This window comes from Amblyomma mixtum, chromosome 1 (assembly GCF_055824585.1).
Source record: "Amblyomma mixtum isolate Tamu chromosome 1, ASM5582458v1, whole genome shotgun sequence".
Classification (NCBI taxonomy): domain Eukaryota; kingdom Metazoa; phylum Arthropoda; class Arachnida; order Ixodida; family Ixodidae; genus Amblyomma; species Amblyomma mixtum.
The window spans coordinates 90,965,291-90,986,473 of NC_143012.1; the positions used below are offsets into that span (position 1 = coordinate 90,965,291).

The 21,183-nt window shown below is 48.3% G+C and overlaps 1 protein-coding gene across 1 annotated transcript; it reads right to left on the reverse strand.

The window, feature by feature from the left end:
- Window positions 1-1,482: 1,482 nt before the first annotated feature.
- LOC149367184 (membrane metallo-endopeptidase-like 1) lies at window positions 1,483-20,696 on the reverse strand. Its single transcript, XM_089573051.1, has 5 exons — window positions 20,557-20,696; window positions 16,034-16,257; window positions 8,379-8,443; window positions 2,939-4,624; window positions 1,483-1,950 (listed from the first exon to the last, which is right to left on the reverse strand). The coding sequence occupies exons 1-5, from the start codon at window positions 20,694-20,696 to the stop codon at window positions 1,483-1,485; spliced, it is 2,583 nt and encodes an 860-aa protein (XP_089429177.1).
- Window positions 20,697-21,183: the final 487 nt, after the last annotated feature.

Below are 21,183 nucleotides of genomic sequence, written 5' to 3' on the forward strand. Positions count from 1 at the left end.
AGCTCCAGTGACTATGATTAGCGTGGTTCGCACAGCAGATTCGTCCATTGCATTCATTTCAGAATGTTCACTGTAGGCAGCACACTGTGTGAGTATATACAAGCAACGTGACAGCAAATGCAGTTTACTGGCGGGGCAGCCTGACTAATACCTACAAACGCACACAATTTTCATGGTGCACTTATAAGGCAGGAATACAGATCAGGAATGCCCCCATGAGCGTTTACAGTATCTCTCGCTTGCAGGCATAGTCTGCTGTTCTTCGCAGAGATTCGCGCACTGAGGCTCTTCTGTCACGCCAATTAATCGAACACGAATCCATTTCTTTCATTGAAACCAAAGCTCTTATGGCGTAGCGTCGCACGAACACATCTCCAGCGGCAAAGAGCCGTAGGGAGCACTCTAACTTTTAACGGAGTAACAGCGGGTCATAAAGCAACAAGTACAAAACATCGTAATCTGCATCCCCGGAAACGTGCTCTAGGAATGCACTATTCTCTAATATCAGCAATGCGGCAAAACATGCGCAAGAGGCATGCCAACGAAACGGCTATGCACTGCGCTCAACCAGTGCCTATGAAGCTCAAAGCTACGTGCTCATAAATCTTCGTGTGAGAGCCTGTAGTTCGTTGAAGCAAGGATAGGAAAAATACGCACGCGACGTTGTTACGATTGCATCGGGCTGATCACAGCCATCTGGATAATTGCACTGGGTGTGGTCCTAGGCATAGGGCGCTAATACTGCAGCTTACTCCTGCCGAACTCCTCGAGAAAACAAACGAAAAAAAAAACTTTTTAACAAAGTACATCCGAGCTATTAGTGCCGCCAGCATCGTTAAGAGAGATTGTCTGCAATAAGGAGCCCACCAAGCTACCTTAGTTCCGCTTCTCTCTCTCCACAGCGAAAAAACTATCTCCGAAGCACGGAGGTTGCTGAGCATTACATCGGGAGGATAGGAGGAGATTCAAAAAGCTTCAAAAGTAATCAGTTCTGAATAAGCGGCTAGAGTGGTGCCCGGTTCGTCTCCACGCTTAACCTCCGAAATATTAGTAGCACTACCACAAAAACAGCAAGACGATCGCCTTAAAAACGGGGAACAACAGATTCACCATTGAACTGCGACCAAGAGAAACTGCTCTGTACAGAGAGAGCGCCTGCACTGCCTACATAGAAGGCAGCACACGCTGCAGGATACGCTCCATAGCCATAAAAAAAAAAACATTACGAAGAAATGCAGCGTTTCAAGCATGTTCCTAATGAGAAAGTATACCGGAAGTAGCGGTTTTGTCCTCGAATAACCTAGTATTACCGACGGGCACCCAAAATAGGATAAAAGAAACGTGGTAAAGTGACACAGGCGCCCCGAGGGCATAAATAGGGTATAACAGAAAAAAAAAAATGGTGCACGAACTACACATCGCATAATAACCCTTAGTACAAATGTCAGTGATATGCCTCATGAGACATCAACAGCCCCGCCCTCACAGGAAAGCGCATTTGTGCTCCGGGTTCATGGGTGACCCCGCGGGGCAGCCGAAGGCCTTGGCGAATGGCTCGAAGTTGCTCATGGCTACGGTGCATTCGGGCGACACGCGGCGGTAGTCGCTTCCCTCCCAGCAGGTCACGTGACAGGCCGTGAGGAAGAAGACCTGTTCGGCGCTGTACTCCTCCAGGCCCGGCAGACGCAGGTCCCGACCTTCGCTGCGGAAGCGGAGGTAGGCCGCGTACGCGATCTTCAGCGCCGGTAGCAGAGGGAAGAGCGCCGTCACGTTTCCGCCGGAAGTGACGTCAGCCGAGCACCGGCCCAGCTCCCACAGGGCTCGCCCGGGTGAGCCGATGTTGTGGGTGCTCCCTTCGCCAGGGTCGACGGCGGACGACGCCGGATTCCACGGTGTCTGTGTCATGTCCTCGCTGAGCAGAACCGTGAGCGCGTTGATGGTGCGCGCGAGCTGCGAGAGCCGATGAGGCGCTCACTTCACTTAATGAAGTGAACAAGAAGCGCTCACAACTTTAGGCGCCTCTATCATTTTGAGTAGAAATAGGAGGTACCAGCGGCCACATTCTTTCTACGATGCGTTCCTTTGCCTATCTGCCGTAGTGCAGTTCTGCAAAGGATAATGAATGCGGCTAATCAAACTGCCTCCCTTCTCTATGCTGTCACTTAACAAGCAGTATTTCACAGTGGAATACGGTGAAAACAAAAATATCCACAAAATTATCGTTACAAAATGTAGCTCCAAAATACCAAAAAGCCCTCCTTGACTAGTATATTCAAGAAGTTTGCAGACTTGTTTTTCTTTTGGCGGGGTCGTAAAGAAAATTGCTTCGTTTAGTAACCGTATTAACCAGACCACTGTCCGAGGAAAAAATGATTTAGATTGAAAGCTTCGCCTGCCGGATTCGCACCGTCCTTTGGTGGCAGAAACGTTTGCTTCCAAGTCACTTCGCACATGCCTGCAACTGGGACGGATACGAAGAGCGGAGAGGACGAAGTTAAGTCGTCCTGTCTACTCATACGATCTCATACCCAACAATTGTGAACGGTATCATTTTTCGTGAGAAACCGCTCATGAACGCACTCTTTCATGCAATGTAAGATTTTTCTTTAGCAATCAATATATCCGTACAGCTTTCCATTTTTTTCTATTGAGGTTTTTTCTGTCATCAAAAGCGTACCCCATTGCTTTTCTACGGCAGTCTTAACTGTTCGATGAGATCGATGGAAACGCTTTAGAAGATAAATTTTTCTACATATCAGAGGAATGGATCATTGCCTTCAATATTTCTATAAAAATATCTTACAATTTTAAAACTTTCAAAAATTTTTCCGAGAATACTGGACATGAGGTTCCTTCCGCTGGCAGTTTTGTTTGCCCGCCTTATTTCAAAGACATGGTGTTTTCTCAGTGTAGATAATGGCGTAAGGACGTATTTTACCTGTATGGCGTACATGAATCCGAGGCCCCCGTAGGCCATGGCGTCCGTGCCTTCGTCAGTGTAGTACGGAGCGGCGAGCGCTGCCACGGCGACGGAAATCACATTTGTCACGGGGCTGTACGCAGCCAGGTGGGCGGACTGCAAGCGAAACAACCTCAGGCTCGCCTGGTACTCTTCACTGCCCAGCGACTTTTGCAGCTGCTCACGACTCATGCGCCAGTGGCCGAAGAAGCTCTGCTCCATTTTGTAGTTGCGACCGTACAGGATTTCGAGGCTGCGGCTTGTCATGTACTCTTCCGGTGTCCATATCACGGTGCTGGTGTTCTGCAGGCGTGTGGTGACAGCGCGGACCGCTTTGGTGTCCAGGGCGGACCAGGAGCCGACCTCTCTCAGCGCCGTCTTGTGCACATTGGTCAAGAGACCAGAAACGACGATCCTTTGATGTTTGGTCATTATGCTGTCATCGGCGCCTGAAAAAAGAACCGTGTACACGAGGGCAGCGTATATACCGCAACCCATCGGGTACACGTACTCGGACAGCGGGTGTTTCATGAAGAGGGCTCGCACTGAACTACTAGTGATGGGGGCGAGGAACTGGATGAACCACCACGCCGTATGGAAGGTCACCTCTCGGGCCGAGTAAGAAGCGAAGATGATCCGCATAGCATTCAGCAGGTTTCCGTTTGTGGCGATGAGTGTATCCTCTTCATTCAGACGTGGTTTTGCGTTGAAGGCGGATTGTAGGGCCTCGACCCAGTCACGAGCTCGGAGTTTAGGCACCAGAGGTGGTAACTGACGAATCAACAGAAAAGCAGGCCTCGGATGTGCGGCGTCGAAAAAGTGGGACAGGTTTCCGATGATCGAGCTCTGGATGTCATTGCTAGTCTTTGCGAATTCAACAAATGCTGGCAAGGCGGCTCTTTCTCCAAAAACGCTGGATAAGAAAAAGCCGGCGACTGTTTCATAGAAGCCTTTGTATTTATCAACCTCCGCATTGATCGTTTCCAAAATGTACGCCACACCCGATGGGCTCATGGATATCGACCGCCGATGGGCGGTGCCATGCCATGGCTCTATGAGGTCAACAAAGAACCACAACGGCATTGCCCACAGGACGGACAGGTTCACCAGAGTCCGCAAGGGTACTGAATAATCGTGGATGTCTCCAAGCCGAGCATCCGTGGGGTCCAGCAGCCAGGGGAACAACTCTTTGCTCATGAATTCGATGAGGCTATTCGAGTCGTCCATGTCGGCTGCGGGGCCTTCCCGGCGAAGGCAGGCGTCCATCATCGCCCTCACCCTTTTCGTTAGGGGCCGACTGGGGTCCTCGCGAAGTTGTGCTTGTCCCTGCAGCCAGTGCGCCAAGCGAAAGACTGGCGCGGACACACTAGGCCGGGTGTCGTCGCGCAGCCATCCGGAGCACACAAGCTGGCCGAAATCTTCGCAGGCTTCCGAGCTTCTCCCTGGTTTCAGGCCCAGCGCCTGCGCGTGATCCAGGCAAGCCCGTGTGGTGCAAACCGCGTGTTCTATGCGAGGGCTCGCCGTGGTGTTTACAAAGTGGAGGACGACCGTGACGACGACGGCGGCTACGAAGAGCACAAACATGATAGTTGCCGTCTTCTTAAGGATTTCTTTTGTTCCGTACGATTCGGCGGGCGGTGATGAAAACGGAGACCCCGCGCTGGCCTGCGGAAGAACATTCCATGTGTGTACTCTGCAGTGCGAGCAATGGATAGGCTTGAAGATATGCAGACATTGCTCACAGGCGATGTCATGCAGCTGCGATTGCATATCGGCAAAAACTCATCATCATCAGGCTGACCACGCCCACTGCAGGGCAGAAGCCTCTCCCATGTACTTCTTTTTTTTTTGCACCTCATAGCACCCTACGTTTCATTATCCCTGACCCTCTTTGCCCTTTTGCACTTAGACTGTTCATGCTTTTCTGTGTACATCTGCCCTTCGTTTAGCCATATCCCGAGATATTTGTTTACGGCCACTCTGGGTATTTAATTTCCTTCCATTGTAAGCACCTGATCTGTTATATCGTTGAGAATCATCACATCTAACCTAGTTGCACTAAAGCTAACCTAGAGCGTCTCCGCCTCCACAACGATTCACCAGACTTTGCAACCATTCCTGGCTATCTGATTACAGTACATTATCGTCCGCATACATTAAACCGGGAGCCGTTGCTCAAAGATATTTGAGCCCAACTTGTGCGACAGATTAAAATCTATATTACTTCCTTGTAGCCTTCATTCCATATTTATCACGTAAAGCATGAACAGCACCGGTGATAGAGGACAACCTTGCCTTAATCCTTTGTGTACCGCCTCAGTTGTGGTACTTTTTATCCCTTCTCATGTAAATTCAACTTTATTATCTCGGTAGATTTCTTGTAGAAAATCAGTTGCCTCATGACCGGTACCTTCATCTTTTAATATGTTCCACAGGAGTTCTCTGTTCACGCTGTCATATGCACCGCTTATTTCCAGAATGGCTAAATATCAGAGGTCTGTTTTCCGCCTTAGCTATTTCTATCCATTCGGTAAGCATGGACCAGCTATAATCTCAGCGCCTACCCCGTCAGAACCCGTTCTGAAGTTCTCCGAGTATCGTACTACTTTCTACCCATGACTGCATATTTAATTTCGCCACCTGTATAGCCAGCCTGTATATAAAAGATGCCATATTAATGGGTTGGTTGGTTTATGGGATTTAACGTCCCAAAGCGACTAAGGCTATGAGAGACGCCGTAGTGGAGGGCTCCGGAAATTTCGACCACCTGGGGTTGTTTAACGTGCACTGACATCGCACAGACCACGGGCCTCTAGAAGTTCTGCTCCAAAGAAATTCAACCGCCGCAGCCAGGATCGAACCCGCGTCTTTCGGGTCAGCAGCCGAGCACCATAACCATTGCGCCACCGCGGCGGCTCATCTTAATCGGTCGGAAGGATTTTATGTTCATCTTATCTGCTTTCCCTTTATCAATAAAAAACATTTTGATTTTTCTCCAGCTGTGTGGAATTCGCTTAATTGTTATGACTGTCTCCAATGCTTTTATCAGCGTTTCATTGCTTCTTGGGCCAAGTTTATATATCAGCTTAAATGGAATTACGTCTATGCCTGCGGATGTGGATTTTGGAATATTTGCTTCCGCCTATTTCCAGTGAAGACTAGTCAGTTCTAAGCTGTTCTCTTTTGTGCTGTCCAGTGTTGCTCCCTCACTTGTGGAGATTACCCTATCGTCGTTCCTAAATCACGCAGCTATAACTGACGTAATCTAGTTCACAGCGTCGTCTCTCTAAGCATTTTCTCACAGCATCTTTAATCTGTTCCTGCTTTCTTTGGTTCGTATCATCCAGCCAGGTTATGTGGCTCCGGAATTTTCTTGCCCCCCCCCCCCCTTTATTTGTATTGCGAACTTCAGCCAGTCATTGATCACAGGACTGCTTTATTCTAGCCTGGACGAGGACCTGAACTTGCTGTTCAAATGGCGCACTAGCGTCTACTACCAGCCTGCACATATTAAAGCTGCAAGTTTAAATCATATAACGCGTGAAAAGGGTTCGGATGAAATAGCCTGTTTTGTTCACTTTTGCCGCTCCTGTACGTCGCAAGTTTTACCACTTTACAGACCACGCAATTCCAGCTTCACGTCTGCATAAACACTGCAGAGCAAAATTAACAGGGACCCATAAGGAAGCCTTAAACCGCTAGAAAACGTTTCGACAAGAAGGACAAGTTCCCTTACCGAAACGCTGTCGGCGCCCTCTCTCTCTCACCCGTTGTTCATTGAGTGCTGCCCAGATTGCATCTTCCCTGCCCTTCCTCTGCCTTCTATAAACAGGTGAGACGTTCATTGTGCAGTTTTTGCCCAGTAGGCAATAACGTTTTCATTCGGTTAAGGAGACTGAAAGTGTTACGTTCAAGTTAGTAATTAGAATGCCGTGTTCCCGTGAAAAGTGCCACTTAACGATATTGTAGCAGCTGCTAGCTGCGACGTACTTCTCTGACATCTGCACCAGTGGTCTGTATACAACTGCGGAATATTTCGGTAGTTTTCCAACACAACACACGCAGCTTTCCGTTTCTATATGAATGCCAACGCCGTCGGCTCATCGAGACAAGAGCGGGTCCCCGGAGCGTGTTTAAGGCCCACGTTAAGCGTATCCACTGACCTTGAAGCTTTTCATTTTTGCATCTCTTGGTGTTCCAAGTGCGACAGGAAGCTAACCCAAAGGCTACTGATTAACAAAAAGGGTTCGTATATTGACTTGACTTATTGCGAGAAATTTCTGAACGAACGGGACCGAGACAGTGAGTCCGGGATTATTCAGGGTTGCCACAGACCCTAGACAGACCATATAGATGTATTCAAGGTGTTTACGGCTATCGCTGTCACATTTCGTCACTGACTTTTTAACGCTTGCTGTGCGGAAATCAAATTGTTTGCACGAAAGACTTCACCGTCACGTGAAGACCAGGTCTCGCATTTGTATTTATGAAAGTCCACCACATGACCGGCAAGATAACCTGTGGGCGTTAAAGGCAACGAACAAGACACTAAGAGAAGGCAAGCTCAGCATGAGCGGCACAAAGTTAGGTGGGCGTGTAAGCTTTTGAACTTTGACGGTTTGGTTTGATTTATGGAAGTTTAACGTCCCAAAGCAACTTAGGCTATGAGAGACGCCGTAGTGGAGGGCTCCGAAAATTTCGACCACCTGAGGTTCTTAAACGAGGAGTGATATCGCACACTACACGGGCTTCTAGAGCTTCGCCTCCAGCGAAATTCAACCGCCGCGGCCGGGACCGAACCCGCGTCTTTCGGGTCAGCAGCCGAGCACCATAACCACTGAGCCGCCGCGGCGGCCCCTTTCGAAGTTTGAGGACATAAGGTGGCCGCAGCTGGCACCGGACAGGGTTAATTGGAGAAATATGGGAGAGGCCCTTGTCTTGCAGTGGGCGTAGTCAGGATAATTACGACATGGTTTTTTTAAACAGGTGAAGTAATGTCCTTCGACGGATTAATTGGCGAATAGCCGCGTGCTCTAATAGCCACGTGCACACTTATGCACCATGATCCCCTAAAGGCACATAATCACTATGACGCCATTAATCGACATGATCCTTCCTTGGAATGAATACGATCCCCGTGACCCAATAAACGCGAACCCGCCAACAGCTGACGATGAATAGAATATCATTACGTGAACGGCCTTTGTAACTCTTTGCTTGATTAGACTGACGATTGCCGGCGCGCTGGAAGGTCCCAAACTTCTTAGCAGCTCGAGCTGCTGCAAGCTCTTTTCTGAATTTTTCAACACTGGGGCTTGAAAGCGCAGAGTTTCTGACAACACTGAACCACCGTACATCGAGCATTCCGTTCATTGACAGCGAGAAAGCCAGGAGGGCTACAGAAATGAAAAGGCCGTACCATTTCCTGGAGTCTGTTGAGTGCTTCCGCCGCGTCAGCATGCCTCTGCTTCGTCTTGAGTGATCCTAGTGGAATAAATGATGCAACAAAATGAGAACACCGTAAATGTTCATTCAAACGACTTGCGTTATTAAGGTGTTATAGACGTTTTGTCATGCACGGGTGTGTATACTCTCGCATACTTTTCCTTTTTGTTTCAAAAAAGAAATATGGCTTTGCTGAAAGTGATGCCCTTCATTTTACCCCTCTTTGTTAAATAAATAGTGGCTTCAAACTTTACAGGCAATGCCAAATGGTTCCTCTCGTATATGTGTGCCCACTTCCAGCTCCCTCGCACAGATGGCGCCGCTGTATTAGTCAAGAAAATGGCGTCGGTTGTAAACAGCGAACTGTAATTGAATTTGTTGTAGCTGCAAAAGAAAGTATCCGCCGTGTAATGAACGTTTCTGCGCCGTCTATGGAAGCTCTGCACTCGATAGAAGCACCGTTGGACGCCGAGTCAAGTGAGTCAAAGCTTCTGAAGGTACCGAAGCAGAACTGCGCGATTGGGCGTAATCTAGGCGACCCGTCCCTGCAGCCAGTCCCGAGACGGCTGGAGCGCGGCGACATCATCATCCTGCTGACCGGCGCATTACGGCTCATCAGTTGGCTGAGGAGCAGACCGTAAGCACAGGAAAAAAAGTTCAAAAAGGTTGAGAATTGGGCAAGTTGGTACGAATTCATACTTCTGTGGCACCACAGGGACAAGGACGAAGATGGAGTGCCACGACAAGGAAGAAGACGGAGTGACGACAACAGAAGTGCTCGCGTGTGTTGTCTTGTGTTGTCGTCACTCCGTCTTCGTCCTTGTGGTGCCACAGCAGTATGAAGCACAGGAAGTGCGGCTAGAACCGTTGAGACCCTTGGATCTCCATGATATGCTCTAGGTGGGTTCCACGAAGCCTCACGGCTGAGCTCCGAGAGTAAACTCATCTGTTCCGAACTGCTGGACAGCTTCGATGCTGAGCAGGAGCATTTCTTTTCTCGGGTAGTGATCGGTGATCAAACATAGGCTCATCATTTTGAGCCAGAAACAAGAACACAACCGATGGATTGGCACCGTTCATGTTCGCAAAGAACAAGACAGCTCAAGGTGGCTGAGTCGGCCAGAAAACTCGTGATAACTGTTTTTCGGACGTTGATGGAGTTATCCTTTTGTATGCGCTGCCGAAGAGCGAGACAGTAGTAAATTCGGACACTTACGTCAAAACCCTGCTGAAATTAAAGCAGCGTTACTGGCGCTACTAGCGAAGTAACAAGAGTCCGCCACGACAACGCCCGCCCTCACACCAGCCTGAAAACAAAAGGAGCGACTGCTAAATTTTCGTGGACTGTACCGCCCCAACTTACTCACAGTCCTGACTAAGCACCATCTTATTTTCATCTTTTCGGGACGCTAAAAAACGTGTTTGGCGGATGCAGCATTCAGGACGACGAGAGCGTCATTCACGACGTGAAAACATTGCTGCACCACAAGGGAAAAGCTGGTACAAAGCAAGCATTCATGGTCTTGTTCACGGATGGCGCAATGTCATGCAAGTTGACGGAGATTACATTGAAATGTTATATAGATCAGACATATAATCGGCTCTTACATGTTCTTCGTGAATTATCGCAGTTTTTATTGAGACTGTTCCAGAAAAAAAATGAGGGACGTTACTTTTTGGACAACCTTATACATTCATTGTGGCCTCTCAGCGCAGGGCATCAAGAGATATGCAATAAAATAAACACGGGTTATAGTGAATGAAAAAAGTTAGTGGTGGCTTTGGCTCCCTTGAGTACTGTATTCTAAGGTTTCGTACACTGCAATGAAACGACTGGCCGAATGTCAGGTCCTAATAAAGGGGCGCTTTCTAATACCTGCTTGCCAGCTGCACGGTTTAGTACAGAACTATTACACGGCTGTCCAGATGCATGGAGGAGTACAGGCCGCTGTGGACCAGCCAGCAGCCATAGCGGTAAGCTGTTATGCTAGAGCTCATAGCTGTAGTCCCGGCCTCGGCGGTAGCATTTAAGGGGAGGTAAAATGATAAAATTAGTTACTGACATCGTATTCGAAATCAAGAAGAAATGGTCATTGTGAACAGGTCTTCTAAATCGAAGGCATTACAGACACCAATACAAAAATTTTAAACACAGAATAAAAATAGAATGGCGCCGCTTCAATTGCAGCTTGGGTTACAACGTGGTACAATTTTGCGAGTATTACGGTTGCATCGTGGCAGCAATTACACTGACCAACTATGATTATCACCCTATTCGTTCAATTACAACCAAAGAATGTTATAACTGCGCCGAGTCCTTACCTAGAGGAGAGCCTTTGAATGTCGCGAACACACGACAATCAATGCTATGATCGACTTATCAATCCGCCCTTTTGCACCCAAAGCTGCCTTCCCTTCGAGCAGTGGTTAAGGAACGGAACGATGCCTCATGGATTTTCCACTTCGTTGACGTACAAAACGGCACGCAGCATTGTTGTCAAGCTTTCTTTTTGCCATGAGATTCAAAGGACGACATCCGAAAGGGCTCAGGCAGGTGGCCCAACTGCCCACTGTTGGCAACTTTCCGGCGGGCTTAACGGCCAACAATGCAAAGTGCGTTCGCAGGTACAGAGTGCAAAACGCATTCCTAGAACAACCAAACTGTGTGTTCCGGAGCTCCAAAGCCGCTGCGGCCAAGAAAGCAAAAAATGACGATGAAATTCTATGAGTTTAACAGCACATGTTTACATCCAGACAATTTTTAACCAAATCTTATGGCTAGTTATCACGTGTTACGCCCGAAACACGCTGAGAGCGTGTTCTAGACATGCGTTTTGCCCTCTGTACGTGCATAAGCACTGAAGCCCGCAGTCAGCGAATTCTGTGATCTTTGCCTGAAGCCCGCTTCACCTTGAAGCAACATAGGTCACGTGACCTTCTGACGAAATCACTAACTATCCACCGGATTACGAGCAAACATCCCACCATGACCAGTGACAGCTCAATTAACGACTGGTCGCGAGAGGTTGTTCAGGAAGAGCAAACTGGACCTCGCAAGCCCCACCGGTGACAGCACCTGCCATCGCAGGGCAGTGGCGCATCGCTAAACCGCTGCACCACTGCGCCAGGCGTGTTGTGAGGACTCCTCGCTATAAAAATGGTCTATAGACAGTGTATAGACTTCTTATTGACTCTGTTCACTTCCTACAGATACTGCCTTTTGTCTGTTCACTGCCTATAGACTGTCGATAGACAAAAGTGTACTAAAAGTGTATGGCCATAAATCTGTAGATTCTCTTTAGACTGTCTATTGCATTTGAATTGACTGTAGACTGTTCTCAAGGATTTGTCTATAGACAGTTTACAAACTTTATAGACAGAAGTCTATAGACAGATAGACTGTCTAAAATATTTTTGTAAGGGCCAGCGATGTATGCATGTCAGTCTTTTTTTTTTCTTGGACTGCTAGAGTAATTCGTATTTAATGACCCGAAATGGCCCCACCTTCTGTCCAGCAAGGATTTCAAATATAGTCGGCTTCACTGACTTAGTGAAGAAAGCTCCAGGCACTTGGAAAAAAGTTTGTGGACGCCGTTACGCAACCGAATATCAGAGAACGATACATCTGAAAGCATTTTTTACGATGACAATGCACTAAAGAGAGCATTAAAGTTAAGTCATGCGTCATATGGCAAGTTATTTCCTAGCGAACACAGCGTTGGCAAGTTGCGATACGCCAGGGACTAGCATTAGCGTTGCGAACGAGTGATGCCCGAAAATATGGGACAGGCGGCGCTAGCTTTCGGGGGCTAGGGCAGCTAGCGTACACTTCGCCTATATGCATTCCGCATGCCTACTTGCCAGTATGATCGCTGTTTTTGTTTCGCTTCATCGTGTTTGGTTACATTGCAGTCATAGCATTGATGGATAGGAGGACTCCCGAAATAGCGAGAGTTCTCTACCTTTTTCTCCGAAAGCACCACACCAGCCGTACCAACCCCGAGCAGGAATCTTGTCTTGGGCACGAGAGCACTGTGCTATTGCCGCAGTTGATCATGCATCGTGTTAGACTGCGAAACACTGTCGCGCTGTGCATTGCACACGGTCGTCTTGATCAAGTTCAATCTGCGGCGGAAACAGGTCAGATCAGCTGAACCTCGTTCAGTGCTGAACATGAGTCTAATATATATACATACATTTCATTTATTTTTTATTTCCAGAAAAAAAATCTGGTGGGAAACATGAACTAAAAGCTGCTTTTGTCAGCTTGACGTGGCCCAGGTCCCAGCGTATTACAAAAGAGGGCAAGTCATACTAGTATTGAAAACAGAAAAATAAAGGAACATAAAAATATCAATACTTAAACACAGAGCACAGATAGACGTGTACAATGTGGTTACAAGTAGAACTTGTATTCAATTTTTTGGTAATGTAAAACTGAAAATGAACGTGCATACAGATGATTTAAAACACACTCAAAATCAAAATAAATAACATGAGTCGAACACGATGTAGAGAAACGGCGCAAAAGAAAATGACAACAAGTTTTAGAATGTGGTTATAATGGTAGTGGGATGAAAAAATATATAAAAAATACTTGGAACAATGGAAAACAGTTTATTTATTTATTTATTTATTTATTTGTGATACCCTCAGGGTCCAAAGTACATTTTAGAGGGGAAGGGCAGTTGATAACAAGAAAAATAAACAAAGCACAATTCATACAAAACTATAGAACAACTGAGGCAGGATAAAAAGAAGTGAGCAAAACTAACACGGAACAGATTAATAAAATAGTTTAAGAACAATACTAGTACGTGGAGAACACAACACTACAATAAAATACAAAAGCGATCATTATGTAATCAGAGTGGTAAGTTATTCACCAGAACAATATTCTTCGCCCGATGTGCGGACGACCCACCAAAGCGTAGTCAACGGCCAATCGGGCTAAACACATGCCTTCGTACGTCTGCTCGGTTTAACTATATTAAAACCCTACCATTTTCCATGATTTTCACCTTCGGGTATCCTAACGTAATTTTTCTCTCTTACTTTAATGGGTTTTTCAGTTGAGGATATTATTGTTCAATTGGACCTTAAACAGTATTCTGCCCGTAAGTGCCCATGTCAATTCGGAACTCGATCATAAGTCAGGAGTGTCCCATAGAATTTTGTTCGGCTGGAGCGAATTTAGGGCGGTCGAAATTAACCCCGAGGCATTATGAAACAACAGCGCAGATAAGGACGGTGACGTGTTATTGTTGCCTTATTCAACACAGCAGTCATGTTGAGAGGTGGCGAAATCATTCCATATCGCAAAACACCGGGGCACGTGCATCGGAAAGCCAGAATAGTTTTTACAGATAATGAGCTCGCATTCCTGGACACGGGCTCAGGGCTCAGCGGATTGTATGTCGTTTCTTATGTGTCAATATACTCTTTCTTCTTTTTGCCTACACGCAATTTTTAAGGCGAAAGCCTTTATGCCTCTTCGTTGTCGACAGAAGGTTGTCAGCAGAGGTATCACGCGTTTCGGTTGGTCGAAATGGTTATGACGTCAGAGGGAGCAGATTCGAAGTATTAAGTCCACCCACTAAAGTCACTGGAACTCTGAAAGTAACGCAGCTGTTTTTTCTTTACCGCCGCGCCACCTATTGGCCAGTTGCGATCACGTGATTAGGCGCCGCCGTAGATGGTCCACTCGCTCTAGTAGCCGACCGGGCGCAGTGCTTCCGAGGTGGTTGGACGGCGTGTTTTACCAAGTAGCACGTTCAGTATCGCGTCTGTGTGTGTGTGTTTGTCTGTCTGTGTGCGTGCGTGTGTATGTGTGCGTGTGCGTGTGCGCGCGAGTGTCCATGCCTCTATCTGAGCGTGAGTATGTCTGCGTGCGTATGCGTGTCTCTGGGCGCGCGCCTGTCTCTGTGTACGCGCATGTGTGCTGTGCGCGCGCGTGTCTGTGTGCGTGCGTGTGTCTGTGTATGCGTGTGTCTGTGCATGCGTGTGTCTGCTTGCGTATCTGGGTGCGCACGTGTCTTTGTGCACCGCGTGTGTCTGTGTGCGTGCGTTGGCGTGTGTCTGTGCGTCGTGGGTCTGTGTTTGTGTGAGTGTGAGCGCTATAAATGTCTTCGGAGACATTGCTTTCCGAGATTCATTTTCCATGTTGGTCATCAATATTGGCTAAAGAGTCTCAAATAAAAAATAATAAAATAAAGAGTCTCAATTAAAAAATAATAAGTTATGAGGGGTGCCAAAGTGGAGTGCAGTTGGGGAATTAATGCCACCTGGAGTTATTTAACGCGTACTTACATCGCACTGCACACGGGAGTTTTTGTATTTCGCCTCCATCGAAATACAGCCACAGCGTGTCCGCATGCTATCTGGCTATCTGGCCGCACAGTTAGAGCGTTGGCCACCTCGTCGACCTTGGGGTCAACCAACTAGAGAGAGAGAGAGAAAACTTTATTTACAAAGGAATTCGGGGCACGCCCCAGGGTCCCCGCACGACCCCACTGCACCGTGCTCTCAACCAACTACCTCCCACAAGCCTCCGACCGGCGACTGACCACACGGAGGGAAGAACAGGCCGCAGGAAGCAGCAAGCGTAAAGGGAACTTTTTATACGCATCACACATCCAAGTGAACCCATTTAATAAACGTTTTGCTATATCCCGCCGCGATGTACGCAGCCTGCTAGCTTTAAAGTTTTCCGGGTCCCGAAAACATGCATTTGCGAGCCTCTCACGGAAGCGATAGGAGAAGCCTGCTTCTTGCGTTGTTAGCGCACACCCGTGGGCTCAAGAATACGAGAGGCTGCGCAGCTGTCGTGCGACGCTTTCAAGGTTTTCGAAACCCTCACCTCATCTAAGCTCTCAATCATGAATACTTTCATTGATTAATTTTTGCGCAAAGCCGATGAACAAGGCGGCCGCAAGGGAGACTTCGCCTAGCAGACGACGCGCTCGCCGCGCTGGACCACCTCTGGCAACAACACCCCAATGTTGCCCGCGCGCCGCCCGCTGGTTGCGTTACTTTCAGAGTTCCAGTGACTTTATCACCCACGCATGCCTAATGCCCCCTTTTGGAACAGACGACAATTAATAAAATAGTTATCTTCCGCATCGAAAGGGGGCGGAAGGCGTCCGTGGTTGACCACATCCTCATCACTGCGAACAGAGCCATGGATACAACCGAACCCATCGAAGCAGAGAGAGACTCGTACTAAAGAAGAGTCAAAGTCGGCAGTCAAAGTGTGTAGTTGTAATGTGTAGTCAGATAAAGCACTAGTACAGCACAGTCTCGCAGTCACTACAAAACATTTTGCCAGGAAAGGCTTTCGCCTTGCAGCCAAAGTGCCCCCTGAATTTTTTTCAGAAGCTCATGGGGGTATTAACTTTCATTTCAAGTCGAATAAAGTTACTTGAGGCTCAGCGCTCGTTGTGCCGTCTTTACTTTCGTACCCGCTCTTATTAGCGCTGTTGTTTCATTTTGGACCGATACCAACTTGCCCAACTCACTCTTCTTCTATCACCCCGAGGCCTTCCACGACGCCGCCTCTCCTAGGCCATGTAAATCTTGGGGACGTTATAAACCCCACATATACCCTGCATTATCCTGACCACCACTCACTGGGACTGACGTGACCTGGTGGTGACCGTGCCTTGATCTTCGTGGCAGCCGGGGAGGAAGCGAGCTGATCCGGCATTGGCGGCACGGTGACCGCGACCTGTGGTGCTGGCGATGGCGCAGGCGAGACGGCCTTGCTGGAAATGTCCCGAGGGAGGGCGTCGGTGTCGTGCTCCTCGCTCTTACGGGCACACGGCAAGGGGTGCGATGCGTCGCTGGTGGGTGACCTGCCGAGCAAGAAATAATGAACAGGGATTACACCCTGCTCCGGCGGCTCAGTGGTTCAGGCGCTGGACTACTGAGCCGTAGTACCCAGGTTAGAACCCTACCGCGGCGGCCGTACTTCGATGGAGGCGATATGCAAAAGGCACCCGGGTGCTATGCGATATAAGTGCTCGTTAAAGGTTCCCAAGTGGTCGAAATTATTCCGGAGACCTCCACTACGGCACCTCTTTCTCTTTCTTCTTTCACTCCCACCGTTATCCCTTCCCTTAAGTTGCGGTTCCGGTGTCCACCAAGATATATGTGAGACAGCTACTGGTTGTTTCCTTTCCTCGAAACAAATTTTCAGGTTTTTTCCGACCAAGCACTGTACTGCTCTGGAATACGGGATTTTGGTGCCTTCTGCTATCGTATTTCCGGTCAAGATTTTGAAGCGATAGCTTCACCACGCCAGCCACTTCTCCACACGCGATCAGGAACCCGTTTTTAATCCGGTGTATACATTCAAAGATATTACAACCTACTATCAAAATAGTCATCGCCTTTACCCTAGCCCATGTAAAGGCCTGAAGAAGGCGGATGAGCGGCTCCTTCTCCGTCTTCTCACCAATACATTGCTGTGCCCGGCTGCACTAAAACGTTTTGACCCCTCCTTTAGCGGCAGCTGCCGACACTGTAGTGCAGTGTCTTCTGTCACCTATCACATGGTGTGGGCCTGCCCATCCAACCCCGCTATTCCCCCATCCTCAACCCTACCCGGGAGGACTGGCAGGCGACCCTGTTTGGCTGCCACGACTTACAGGCCCAACAAGCCTTAGTCGGGTGCGCCCGGGCGGCGGCCACCGCCACTGGGGTCCCATATTAGGGACCTCCACCTAGTACTTGTAAAGATTGTTCCCTTACAGGCTGATCCAAACACACCTCCTGTTCCTTCTTAATAAATATTTTCACCACCACCACCACCACCTGGTTGGCATGGTCGCACCTCGGCCGTATGCCCGTGGCTGCAGTGGACACCCGTCATCCGTTTGTAGAAGGAGGTAGGAAGTGGGAGTGAAAGAAGGAACAGAAAAAGGGGCCGTAATGAAGATAATGAATTTGAGGAAACGAAATTACGCAGTAACTGAATCCACGTCCAGGGACGAATTCGAAGAAGGAATGCCCAGCGAAACGCAGCAGCAAAAGATTGACTTTGCAATATGACTCGGCGAGTTCCACTCGGCCAGCTGTAGCTATCGCGTCACTCCAGGTCTAACCAGAGCTAAACAACAGCCAATTTTTTTCGCCCCTGCTTATCAGGTTGCCGCAGCTTGGTTTGTGCAGACGCTGAACGCATGTTTAATAGAAGATCTACTATTCCGTAGCTGCGAGCCTTTTCATAGCACCTTGATTCCCGCCGTAGGTAGCTAAATGAATATGTTTTGAAAAATACTGCCTGCAATACGGATGAAACAGATCACAGTGGAAGTAACTTTTCTTAATCGTAATGCCGATTTCATGTGACCTCAAATATTGCTCTCGCAAGACCTCGAGTTGCACGCTAAGAACTTAGTGCTCGCAACAACAGGCAACACAAACTGTTCACGCTCCAAATGGTCGACTTGGTTTCCGAAAAAAAAAAATGAATTTTGGCTGGTACGTTTTGACCGTGTCGTCTACAGCACACAGCGTGTGCAGTTTAAGACGCCAGTTCACACGTGTCACAGGATAGAATATGGCCTCGATACGGTCATCACCAGTCACCTAGCTATGAGGCCCATACCTAACTTACCCAGTAAGCGCCCATTACATTTCTAGTATCGCCAAGAACACCAGGCCGGTGTACGTGGGCCAGGGATGGTTTGCTGTTATTCCCAGTGTCTTGATTATCAGTCTGATTCGATTTCCTTTTTGCTACTAAGTGCAACTCAGCTTATAAGCTGTTCTGTTGCCCGTCTTCGTTCTGACTTACGCGAGGCGTCATAAAAAGATGGCCTGAGGCAAGACCGTGGTCTCCGCCATAGTAAATATGGTCAAGCAATCGCTTCAGTATGCATAAACAGCTCAACGCTCCATCAGTTTCTGATCGATGGCTGTCGACTCAGGTGTCACCTTATTTGGCAGAGGTTCGATACCGAATTCGTTTAGTACTGATGAGTGAACAAAATAACTGATTCGGCTTTGATCAGCTCTCGCTTGAGGGTCTCTAGGACAGCCCTCTTAGTGAAAATTCTACTGCAGCAAATTTTTGCCTCGGAAAATGGCTTCACTGGTCGTGTTGTTGCTGTGAAGGTGAAGGTTGCGCAAACACGGCGCAAACCATAAAGGAGATACACAGAGGCACACACAGGTTCTTCTTTTTGCGTGTCCTATCTTTCTTCTTCCATCATCCACGCATGACTGAGCCACACCATTAATGCTACGTGCAAAAAAAGCGCCTGTGTGTGTGTCTGTGTCACTTCTTTGTGGTGCGTGCTAACTAGGCCCAACCGAAGTTTTATTGGTCATGTTGTGCCAGAACCAAAACTCTGGATTTAACCTCTTGGAAAACAATAATTTCAGGCCGGTCACCAGAAAAGTGCACACTCGCGAGTTTATGTAATAACGTTGCTGGCCAGTTTCGTACGCATTGAGATCATGTAGAGAACGTACGAGTGAACATGAGCACGCAAACACAAGAACGGAGTCCAGGGCTACTTCGCTTCAATGGCCTCTCTCTCTCTCTCTCTCTCTCTCTCTGTGTGTGCGTCCTCGCGTTCGCTCGTACCTTCTTCACTATTCGAGAGTAATCTGTTTGCAGGTCACGTGGTTTCGGGCGGCGTGGCCGATATGGGATGGCCAGTGGCATGCAGCGGCCAATGTCACTACCTCAGAAAGGCGGAATAAATTGTCAGGTGGCCGTGAAAGATGTTGCGGATTTGGGCACTGTAGCTGTGAACGGTTGATAAGGGGGTTACACGGATTTGTTTCCGAGAGGACTTTTTGTTCGCCTGGACCATCGAAGCATTCTTTGAATACGCTGTCTGTGTTCAGGTTATCTAGGGAAACATACGAACAGCTGAAAATGGTCAGATTGTCCTACAAACTCCCTGGGACTTCCCCTAGGCACTCGTGATAACATGTTGATGAGCAGTCGTGCGATCGATTGCTGTCCCATGTCAGAACAGGAAGTTAATTAGAGGGTGGTATTATGACGCTAGGTCAGACCATCGCACCTGTGATATATAAAAGGGGGAGCGGTAGACAGGAACACCTGTGCTTATCGCAAAGCACAGCACGCAGTCGCAAAGCGCCTGTGTACAGGTTTCCTCAAAACTTCCCAGGCCACATGGTCTGCTTTGCTTCTGTATATCCTGGCACTTAAAATGCCGATAGAGCTATCAAGATTGGTCAAATGTTTAGGGGAATCCCCCAAGGTGGAGTAGATTTCTAATAAGGGAGTAATTACTCATTGGCATCCACCTGAGCGCAGCCATACGGCTACAAAGGAAAGCTATACAGCTTTCTCAGAAACTTCGTAGTTAAAGAAAAATTCGTCCTGGTCCGGGGTTCGAACCCAGGACCACCGCTACACCGGAGCAGTCGCTCTACCAATTGAGCTAACCAGGACGGCAAGCTTATGGTAGGGCGAGAGCGAATTTATCAATAACTCGAAGTGGGAACTGTGTTGGTCAAATGTTTAGGGGAATCCCCAAGGTGGAGTAGATTTCTAATAAGGGAGTAATTACGCATTGGCATCCACCTGAGCGCAGCCATACGGCTACAAAGGAAAACTATACAGCTTTCTCAGAAATTTGGTAGTCAAAGAAAAATTCGTCCTGGTCCGGGGTTCGAACCCAGGACCACCGCTACACCGGAGCAGTCAAGATTGTCAGCTATCAAGATTGTCAGGGGTTAGAACTATACCTCTGTTGCCGAGTACAGATATTTCGAGCTTCACGGGTGTAATAACTGCCTTACTATACTGCTAAAAAGCAGACCATGTGGCCTTGAAACTTTCGACCACTACTGTATCTGCGCAGACGAGAAATATCCTGAAACCGATCCGACGTCCCCTATGCAGGTTGGCGCCGTAAGATATAAGACGTTCCTCCCTCAGAGGTTCAAGGCGTTCGTTTCTGGGGGCGATTCGCTGCGTAATCAACCGCTTTGTCACGTGCTTCGAGGTAAGAAGATTAGGGTTGGCTTGAGCAGAGACGCGCTGCTCACTTAGCCATTGGAAGCGCTGCAAAACCCAAGTCTGCTCTCTCCGGGCACAGCGGCATGCCCAGCGGCTTAGTGCATACGACAGCTACGGCCTCTTTCGCGAAATGAGAAATATTCACCTTTGAGGTCCGGTTGGTGCCGTCGCGACCGGTGTCGTGGACGGCGTCGTGCCGCGGTCCTGGCCGGATGGCTGGGCCTTGGCCTTCGGCGACTTGGGGCGAATGTGGCCAGGACGGCTGCCCGGCGCTGGGGAAGACATGGCGGCTGGAGGAGCTATTCGCGTTGCGTGCAGCCGGCTCTCGGGGAGGTCTTCTTCTGCCTTCTCTGTCGCGCGCAGACCAACCCACGCGCACGGAAATGGGATGCTTTCCTCCTCTTTCTTTATTTTAACAGTTCTAGCACCATGTGCTTTACTTCCGAAGGAATCTCAGCCGGCGCTGGAGTCCTATTTTCTCACAGATGAAATCCCTTGTTTAATCTCTTCACACGAGAGCACAGGTTCTAGTTGTCAGCGCTAATAAAAAAAATTACCGACGATTACGTTACTTCCTAATGCGAAATTTGAGCGCAGCAAATAAGCTGTTTCACCTTTTCGATAGATTGAGGCAAAGAAATCGAGCAACACATGTATGCGCTATCACAGAATTTTTTTTTATTTTTCACACGTATTCCTTTAACAAAGACTGCACTAACAGTTCTTGACAGTCATGAAGGAAGCTTTGTGGTCGGAGAAATAGACTGATATA

Excerpts from the sequence above, each read along its gene's own strand:
- LOC149367184 (XM_089573051.1), bottom strand. The coding sequence starts at position 20,696 with ATGTCTTCCCCAGCGCCGGGCAGCCGTCCTGGCCACATTCGCCCCAAG. Across the intron at positions 8,444-16,033 it reads ACCAGGTCACGTCAGTCCCA|GATCACTCAAGACGAAGCAG; the intron begins GTGAGTGGTGGT and ends TTATTCCACTAG. Across the intron at positions 1,951-2,938 it reads GATTCATGTACGCCATACAG|CTCGCGCGCACCATCAACGC; the intron begins GTAAAATACGTC and ends CGGCTCTCGCAG.